At 39.4% G+C, this 10,757-nt stretch overlaps 1 protein-coding gene across 1 annotated transcript; it reads left to right on the top strand.

Moving 5' to 3' along the window:
- The first annotated feature begins 215 nt into the window (after positions 1-215).
- Positions 216-2,274, top strand: SSTR3 (somatostatin receptor 3). Its single transcript, XM_082264842.1, has one exon. The coding sequence runs from the start codon at positions 295-297 to the stop codon at positions 1,504-1,506; it is 1,212 nt and encodes a 403-aa protein (XP_082120968.1). The 5' UTR covers positions 216-294; the 3' UTR covers positions 1,507-2,274.
- Positions 2,275-10,757: the final 8,483 nt, after the last annotated feature.

Raw genomic sequence — 10,757 nt, forward strand, 5'->3', positions numbered from 1 at the left:
GTAACAACAAAAAGTCAACATATTAAAAAAGTAAAAAAAAGGCAGATGACAAAGGCCAACCAAAGGGCTTTGGAAGAAACAGTTGTGATTACAAAATAAATTCAGGCATCTACTAAAAACTGGTAATATTTCATTGCGTAAGATGCACAATCTTACGCTTATTTTTTTTCAAAAGAGAGAAATAGAATATGGCAATAATTATTAAAATAAAAGGTTTACAGAAATAAGGAGGGACAATATTCATGAAAGAATAATAACCACCAAAAACAACCATGTTCTGACGTGTGCTCAAAAATGACACCAACATCTCCAACTAGCCTTCTACCAAGCTCCTATGCAGACATTAACACAACTCTATATGCCAATGTTTCATCTACTCCAAACGTGGCTGCCCCAGGGCTTCTCATTCCACTGGTATACTTAGTTGTATGTGCGGTAGGATTATGGGGTAACACCTTGGTTATATACTTGGCATGGCGAAGTCCTGCTGGACAGAACTCTGTCACTGCTCTCTATATTCTGAACTTGGCCCTGGCTGATGACCTTTTCATGTTGGGGTTGCCCTTTCTTGCTGCCCAGAGTGCCATGTCCTATTGGCCATTTGGATCACCAGTATGCACGATCGTAATGGCTCTGGATGCCGTCAATCAATTCACAAGCATTTTCTGCCTAACTGTACTAAGTATAGACCGATATCTTGCTGTGGTTCGTCCCATCAAGTCAGTAAAATGGAGAAGACCTAAAGTGGCTAAATGTGTCAATATAACTGTTTGGATTGCTTCTTTCTTGGTTGTACTACCAGTAGTTTTCTTTGCTGGAGTTCCAAAGGAGTCCGGAATGTGTCATATCGCTTGGCCTGAACCACAGCAGGCCTGGAGGACTGGCTTTATCTTGTACACTGCTGCACTTGGGTTCTTCTGCCCATTGCTTGTAATCTGCATATGCCACATACTTATTGTGGCTGAGCTAAGAATATCTGGAAATCGGGTTAGGGTGGCTCCAACTCGACGACAGGGTCCTGAGCGTAAGGTAACTAAGATGGTGGCCCTTGCAGTGACTGCCTTCATCCTGTGTTGGCTGCCGTTTTATGCCTTGAACATTATCAATCTGTTGTGGCCTCTACCTGCAGGACCAAGGTTGTATGGACTTTATTCCTTTGTGGTAGCTCTCTCCTATGCTAACAGCTGCCTGAATCCTATTATTTATGCCCTTCTGGCTCGTCCATTTCAGCGAGGCTTGAGACGTGTTCTCTGTAGGACATCTGTAAGGGTGGCTGATGGAGGAATGAATGGACCCAATGAGACAGCACAAGCAGACCTTAGCAGAGTTAGTGGCATTTCCCAAGACAGAAGAAGTCCAAGAGTTGACAGAGCTGATGAAAATGGGCAGAGAGCTGGAGTTGAAGAATCTCTGCCACAGGAAGTTGGACCATCATCACAAAATGCTCTACCAGAGGAGCTAGGGGCATCTGAAAAAGAAAATATGCTGGGCATAAGCTATTTATAGCACGAAAAAAAAAGCCTGATGAAAAAAATTTCATTCAAATAAGAAATGAAAATCACTTTTCAATATCAATTAAAAAATGCCTTGTCTATTTGATTCTGTGGAACCTGTTTTCTGGAATATATGTTAACTTTCATTTAAAAGAAAGAACTTCAGTTTCACTTGACTCTGAGAAAACCTTATTATAAAAGAACTGTTTGTAGGTAATTTTATGAAAAAATATTGAAAGGAGCTGGTCAAAAAAGATTTATCACAGATTTTAATAACACTTCAGACTTGTTATTACTACAGCTAAGGTTTTGAATGACAGCCCATCCGATAACTTCAAAAGAAGAAAGTTACTTAGGCAAGTATGATGACTGCCTTAGATTGTAACCTCTGCAGGCCAGAGCCACAATGAGCCAAAGAACTGCAACTTAAATAACATAATTAAGTACTGTAATATTATTTATCTAGTAAAGATGTCCTAGTCTTTTCCTTTCCAGCGAAACTAAAATCTGAACTCATTGTTAAATGTATTGCCTAGTATGTCATGTTGCAGCTTAAAAAAAAAACATGCCAAAAAGTGCTTGCATTTAAGCGGTCAGTCCACTCAAATGTTTAATTATAGGAGGAGCCTAGTGAGCTAAGTCATATGTCTTGGAAATGCCAACACTAAAATGCCTTTGCTGCTTTCTGTCCACTTGGGAATGTTGGCTGTTCCCACCTACCTTTTTGTATTTCAATATCTTCTATTTCATTCTTTATCCTTTAAATCTAGCAAAGATTTCCTCAATTGTGGAAAGAATCCAAATGCCTAATTTCTAAACTAAAATCTATTGGCATGACTATACATGTGCAACCCCAATTCCAAAAAAGATTGAGATGCTGTGTAAAATCAACATAAAAGCAGAATGCAATGATTTGCAAATCTCATAAACTCATATTTTATTCACAATAAAAAAATAGAAAACATAACAAATCTTTAAACTGAGAAAATGTACCATTTTAAGAAAAAATAAGGTCATTTTGAAATTGTTTGCAGCAACATGTCAAAAAAGGTAAGACAGGGCAACAAAAAGCTAGAAAAAAGTGGTACTAACAAGGAAGTGCTGAAGAGTCAGTGTCTTAGAATTGAAGATGGGCAGAGGTTCGCCAATCTGTGAAAAGTACAGTTTAAGAAAAATGTTTCTCAATGTAAAATTGCAAAAACTTTAAATATACCATAATCTACAGTACAAAATATCATCAAAAGATACAGGATTCAGGAACAAGGGACAAGTCTGAAACACAATTTTGGATGTCTGTAATCTTCAGACCCTCAGGTGGCACTGCAATTATAAAAACAGGCAAAATTCTGTAATGGACATCAATGTATGGGCTCAGGAGTACTTCCAAAAATCACCGTCTGTGAAAACAGTTCCCTGTGCCACCCATAAATGGCTTTCTCATGCAAAAAAGAATCCATATCTGAATATGACACAGAAACACTGCTGTCTTCTCTTCTCTCGTCTGTTGCAAGGTGAAAAACTGTTCTGAAATTTTTGCATTCTTTTTGGCAAACATGGGCACCACACCTTTCAGACTAAAGAGGAGAGGGACCTTCCGACTTGCTATCAGTGCTCAGTTCAAAAGCCTGCATCTCTGATGGTATGGAGGTGCATTAGTGCATATGGAATGGGAAGCTTGCACATCTGGGAGGGCACCATCAATGCTGAAATATATCCATCCATGCTCCCATCCAGGCAATGTCTTTTTCAGAGAAGGCCTTGCATATTTCAGCAGAACAATGATAAACCTCAAACTACATCTACGGCAACAGTGTGACTTCGTAGTGGAGGAGTCCAAGTGCTTAACTGTCCTGCCTGCAGTCCATACCTTTCACCAAATGAAAATATTTGCAGCATCTTGAAACTAAAAATATGACAAAGAAGACCCAGGACTATTGAGAAGTTAGAATCCTATATCAGACAAGAATGGGACAACATTCCTCTCCCAAAACCCCAGCAACTGAGCAACTGGTCCCCTCAGTTTCCAGGTGTTTAGAGAGTGTTGTTAAAGACTGAAGAAGACTGATGCTACACCGTGGTAAAAATGGCCATGTCCGAACATTTCTAAAACCTGTTGCTGCCATAAATTTCAAAATGACCTTATTTTCTCCCTAAAATGGCACATTCTCTTACTTTAAACGTTTGATATGTTTTCTATTACGAATAAAATATGGGTTTATGAGTTTTGCAAACCATTGCATCCACCATTTTTGGAACTGGGCTTGTATAGCGCAGTGTTTATAATGGAGCAGTTTGGTGTACATCTTGCATAGTATAGCAAACCAATTGCAGTGCTCTGCAATCTGCAATCTATAGTACAACATACAGAATTAAAAAGCGCAGACAATGTAACATAATAGACAGTTGGGATGATTTGCTAAAAGTGAAGTACACAGAATCTAGTGCAGCTTTAAAACAATCAGCTTCAAAGTGTTCATTTCAAAGCTTAACTGAAAAAGCAGAAGTTATAAGCTGATTGGTTACTATGTACAACTGCACCAGATTCTGTGTGCTTCGGTTTTAGTAAATTCCCCTTCCCCTGTGTATACAGAGGCAACAATCTGCAAAATGCAAAATACAAAACAGAATGTATGTAATTTGCAGCACAATGTACAGAGTGCATCAGTCCAGAGTATATAACATACGGCACAGCAGATACAGTGAAGGAATAAGTCGAATGTAACCTATTACAGAGCATACAGCAGTTTGGAACAAGTAAAGAATAACGGGGGTTCAGAGTATTTTATTAATAGCACAGTCATACCTCCCAACAGTCCCGAATTCTGTGGAACAGTCCAGGGAATGTAACAACAGATTTTAGTTGCTGTGTAATTTTCAACTAATGAAGTTCTTCTTTAAAATATAACTAAAGGCAAAATTTTTTTTTTTTCAGTTTTGAATATAGTTAAGGTGGATTAGAACCCCTATCAGTTTTTTTGCTGTCTGTGCCCCTGTTAGGGAGATTCACCCTCTCTATATGTCCTGTTTACCATTATCATTGAAAGAGAAAGTTAATCCCAAATTTTGGGTTATCCCCAGAAAAGTAATAGAGGGGCAATCTTCCAATGGGGACTCTAATTTGTATTGGATTCCCTCTCACTTCCTGTTTTATTATGGGACAGAAAGTGAAGGGAAATCTCCACAATGGGACACAGATGGTGAAAAAAAATCTGACAGGGGTTATAACCCTCCCTTTCTCGTTTCAAATTAAAATAAAATGTTTTGCCTATAGTTCTACTTTAAGGTTGTCTCAAACAAAGTGTTATTACTCTAAATTTATAAATTGTTTATCCTTTAGACCTATGTTAAATTTTCACTCATACCATTTAATTATGGAATACTTTGTGGTTACAAGGACCACAGACTGTATATAGTGTATACAGTATGTAAACTAAGACAATTCCTTAAGCTGCACACAATATTCAGTGTTATTTAGCTATGGCCATTTTTGGCATGTTGCTTATCTTTAAAATTCAAAAGTACTACTCTTTCCCAAGTTCCAAATTTCCAAAATGTAAAGGGTGCAATGGCCCGGAGTATAATGAATAGCATGGTGCATGGAGTGCAGGGCCCAAAGTATTTCACATACAACACAGTGTACAGGGTGCAGTAGTGCAGAGTATATAACACATAACATGGTGTACAAAAGTGCAGGGCCCAGTGTATTTCACATATGGTTCAGTATACATGGGCAGCAGTCCACAATATGCAACCTATAGCACAGTATTATATTTTAACCTATTAACACCCGTGCTAAGTGACTAAAATGGCAGCAGCTGTATGTAAACCACTCTGTGTTTAGTTGAAATATTCTCAATTTACAGCACTCTATAAATAAAAAACAAAAAACAAAATTATAAATAAAGTGCAATTAATACAATATGATATAAATGTCCATTTAACTGCAACATCAATATAAGTGTCCATTAACCACTTACCGACCAGCCGCCGCACATATAATGTGGCCGGTCGGCTCTATTACGCGAAATACGTACCTATACGTTGTTTTGCGTAATAGCCAGTGGGGGCATGCACTGATTGGCCAGAGGGGGAGCGCCAATCAGTGGGTCCGGCGGAGGCGATTGCTCCCCATAGAGACAGAACGGTGGCCTGCCTATGTTAACAAGGCAGACCGCCATTCTGTCACGGATGAACACAGGGATCCTTTGTTCCTGCTATTCAAGAACACAGATCTCTACATTCATCTAGTGAGTCCATCCCCCGCTCAGTTAGAAAGCACCCCCTAGGCACACATTTAACCCTTTCATCACCCCTGGTGTTAACCCCTTCCCTGCCAGTGTCAGTGCAGTAACAGTGCATATTTTTAGCAATGATTACTATAGTAATGTCACTGGTCCCCTCAAAAGTGTCAGTTAGGTGTCCAATTTGTCTGCCGCAATGTCGCAATCCTGCTAAAAATCGCTGATTGCCTCCAATACTAGTAAAGTATAAATTAAATAAATAAAAATGCCATAAATCTATCCCCTAGTTTGTAGGTGCAATAACTTTTGCGCATACCAATTAATATACACTTATTGGGATTTTTTTTTACCAAAAATATATGGCAAAATACATATTGGCCTAAAATGTTAAAATTAGATTTTTTTTATTTTTTTTTATGGGCTGTGTTTCATAGCAGAAAGTAAAAAGTATATATTTTTTTTGTTTATAGCGCAAACAATAAAAAAGCACAGAGGTGATCAAATACCTCAAATACCACCAAAAGAAAGCCCTATTTGTGCGGAAAAAAAGTACATCAATTTTATTTGGATACAGCGCCGCATGATCGCGCAATTGTCAGTTAAAGTAATGCAGTGCCGTATCGCAAACAATGACCTGGTCATTAAAGCAGTAAAACCTTCCGATCCAGAAGTGTCCATTTGAAGTGAAACTTTCAATTATCCTCTTGCATATACTAATTTTCAACACTGCATAAAGTGATCTGTGCAAATTGTGCAAAATGTTTCTATTACAGTTTAATAATGCTTCTGTGCTTCATTCCACCTCTGTGTGCCACCACCACACTTGAGAACTTACCAAACATATGTGCCCCCCACAATGGGGTAGGTCTGTGTGCCCTTCCCCCCCCCCCAAAGGGTTAAACATCCAGGACTAGACTGCTTCCTCACTATACCATCAGGAATGTCATAAAATCAAAGGAGAGAAAGACTCCAATAGCATAAAACCCTTTTTACTTAAATTACTAATTATTATACCCAATAAAAACCACTACCTAATATGCTCACATTTGTATGTACATTCTGCCATGCACCTGGGTTATACAGCTTTAAAGTATTACAAGCCGGCTCCACTATAGCTAGTGCAAGCTCGACCTGTTCTTCCAATCAGCACAGGTATCTCACCACTTCCAGATGTCCCCAGGGTAGCAACGTCACTTCTTGAACCTCCACTTCGATGTACGTTTCGTCGCAAAGACATCTTCAGTATACTTTGTGGAGAAGCGCAGAGTCAGAGTATTTAATATATAGGAAAGTGTCCAGGGTATAATGGCCCAGGATATTTAATGTACATTGTACAACACAGGCCGTAACTACAGAGGTTGCAGGGGTTGCAATTACAACCGGGCCCCATGCTCAAGGGTCCTGTGCAGCTCCCCTGTACATCTGGATAGGAGGGGCGGTGGGGGCAGCATGTAAATCACTGTCCTTCTTTTTCCTCTTGTAGCTGCGGGGGGAAAATGGAGGAGATTGGTTTCTCTGTATCCTGCCCCCGCCACTCCTCCTATCCAGTTCACATGTGTTCTGCTGTCTCTGGGCCCCTGTGTGCTCCCCTGGTCTCCCCCCCTCATTGTGCTCCCTTCCCTCTCCTGCTGGCTGCTGCAGGGGTTGTGTCACAATAGAGAACCAAGAAGGGGTCAGTAATTATGTAATTTTGTAAGGGGAGATGGGTGCGCTGATAGTGTGTTGAAGCTGCTCCCGGTATTCAGTGCTTTTGAATATAAGTGAATGTATGTGTGGTATGGGGTGCGCTAAACAACAAATAAATAATGAATATATAACATATATCAATCTGTAAAACCAAATATTGATACAAATCAATTAAAGGTGAATAGATAACATATAACAATCTGTGAAGCCAATTAATGATACAAATCAAATGGTGCATAAACATAAAAGTTCATGAATGTCCATAAATAATATGTGCAGGTGAGTAGAACTGTATTCTATCCAAATAATACGTGTATCCACCACCGAGTGAAATTCGTCCTTACCAAACGGAAAAAAATAAGGTGCAAATATATTTTCTTGTGCTGAAAACCATCCAATCTCCTTGTGAGCAAACACCACGTGTAAATCACCAAGAATTAGCCTCTTACCAGATGGTAATAGGTATACACTTATTCAGTGAAACCACCGCCTTGGTTCCTCTTTAAAATCCTGAAGTGGGATGTAGTAGCCGCTCTACCTTTCTTTCTCCACTAGATGGCAACGAGTAACGCTTGTACCAGCAAGACACACAGCTTCCTCCTTCCTCACAAGCTCACAGAACCACCGTGTATTAAAGGAAAAAGGAGGACTAATAGTGTATTACCCTTGAGATTTATTCAAAACAGTTGATATTGCACTTACAATTAGATGTCTTGTATTCAGCATAAAACATAGGCATACGAATTCCTGCAAAGGCTTGCGGCCGGCTGCAGCACGGACCGCAAGTTGTGTGTGACGTCTGCGCCTCCTAATCTGACCGGTTTCTTCCAATAGGACTTCTACTGAGACAGGATGAAACCGGTCAGATTAGGAGGCGCAGACGTCACACACAACTTGCGGTCCGTGCTGCAGCCGGCCGCAAGCCTTTGCAGGAATTCGTATGCCTATGTTTTATGCTGAATACAAGACATCTAATTGTAAGTGCAATATCAACTGTTTTGAATAAATCTCAAGGGTAATACACTATTAGTCCTCCTTTTTCCTTTAATACACGGTGGTTCTGTGAGCTTGTGAGGAAGGAGGAAGCTGTGTGTCTTGCTGGTACAAGCATTACTCGTTGTCATCTAGTGGAGAAAGAAAGGTAGAGCGGCTACTACATCCCACTTCAGGATTTTAAAGAGGAAGCAAGGCAGTGGCTTCACTGAATAAGTGTATACCTATTACCATCTGGTAAGAGGCTAATTCTTGGTGATTTACACGTGGTGTTTGCTCACAAGGAGATTGGATGGTTTTCAGCACAAGAAAATATATTTGCACCTTATTTTTTTCCGTTTGGTAAGGACGAATTTCACTCGGTGGTGGATACACGTATTATTTGGATAGAATACAATTATGTAATTTACCAGCTCCTTTCTTTTCTGAATGGACAAAGTCATAGTCAGTGACATTGTAAAAAAATAAAATAAAATGATAAAAAATAATACAATTAAAGTACCAAAAAATAAAAACTACTGACACCAGTAGATGTACTTCCAGGATCGCAAAGGTCACACTTGCGACCAGGCCCTGGCATTCCACCACAGTGGGGAGGCCCCAAGATGGCAGGAAGGGGGCCCACTGCAGAACTTGTGAAAGGGTCCCGTTGAAGGCCATAATAAAGGGCCCCGCAACGAGAGTAAAGGGCCCCAGGATCAGTGGGAAGAGCCCCAGGCTTGAAGGGAAGGGCCCCAGCCAGGTGTCCGGGGGCCCTTCTTGGTTTCTTGCACTGGAGCCCTGAAGGTTCTAGTTACGCCTCTGGTACAACATGATGTAAAGAGTGTAGAAGTACAGAGTATTCCATGTATAGCACAGTAAACAGGAGACAGTAATTCAAGGCATCTAATGTTAAGAATTGTATACAGAGTGCAATTCAGAGTATGTAACATTAAGCATGAAATACAGGGTGCAGGGGTTTCCGATTATGTAATGCACAACACAACATGCATAACGCAGCAGTCTGGAGTATAGTAGGTACAACAGGGCATGTAGCAGCCAAATTATGTAATGTAGAGCATGGTGTACAGAATGTAGCAGTGCAAATAATAAAAAGTACTGTCAGATGATTTATTCTCCAGCATGTTCCAAATGTGAAATATCAGTTTTGAGTGGACTGACCAATTTAAGTACAGAATATCATTTATTTGCACAAAACCTTGAACATATTCACATGTCACATGCACTATAATGTTCTTTCATCCTTTGTTTTGACACGTATTATTTTTACTAAAATTAAATATTATCTTGTGTAACTTCTGTAACTAATTACAGTAAATAATTAATAAATAATTTGTGCTTTTAAGTAGGCAGTCACACCTGAATATTTTATTGAATAAAAAAATAATAATAATTATGTTGACATGCAACTACTTCCTTATTAATTTTATAATAAAAAGGTTAGTGGCAACCTAGGATCGAGGCTACAAGTAATATGCAATTCATGTGATCTATCAGTAGAATGACCTGTGACATTTCCCTTTCGGCCTTGAGCAAGCCCGTTTTTCTCCTTCTGATTGGAAAAGTAAATAAGGTATGTCAAGCTTGTACACATGGTCTTTTGTGTTCTTATCAATTTCTTCCTTACTGTGATAATCTAGGCGTTCAGTTTGGTAAAATGAGACTTTGGTTCATTCTAGTACAACTACATTCTGTAAAGTCATTGCAAATGGAAATACTAATAAACATAATAAGTCTGGGTTTTAACAGGGGTCTGCTAATTCTATTCAGGAACCATAATTATGCTAAAGTGAAAGCGTTCATTCAATCTACTCTATAGCATATTTATTAAATTGCAGCTAGTTTCAGCAGCATTTTAATGCCCATGTGTAGATTATACCAAAAGCCAGTGATGGCGAACCTTGTCATCCCATTTGTTTTGCTCAACTACACTGCAGAGTGCATGAGCATCATGGAAAATGTAGTTCTAAAACATCAGGGGTGCCAAGGTTCGCAAAACACTGCTATAGGCTCAAATGAGAGTGGAGATGGCGAGTGCAAAATCTGGTGCAACTGTGCATGGTAGCCAATCAGCTTCTAACTTCAGCTTGTTCAATAAAGGTTTGACAAAAAAAAAGGTCGAAGCTCATTTGTTTCTATGCAGAGCTGCACCAGATTTCATTCTCTATGGTTTTAGTAAATCAACCCCATGTCTTGCAATTGTTATGTCTAAGATATGGAATGTTTTAATCCCGCACAGGAACTCTTCTAGATGAGCTTTATTCACTATAAGGTGGCTGTATTTCAAGCAATGGAACATGTCCTAATACATACCAGGGAGGATAAGTTCACCAAACATTTATAC

Source organism: Pelophylax lessonae (genome assembly GCF_965119305.1).
Source record: "Pelophylax lessonae genome assembly, chromosome: 8".
NCBI classification, from domain to species: domain Eukaryota; kingdom Metazoa; phylum Chordata; class Amphibia; order Anura; family Ranidae; genus Pelophylax; species Pelophylax lessonae.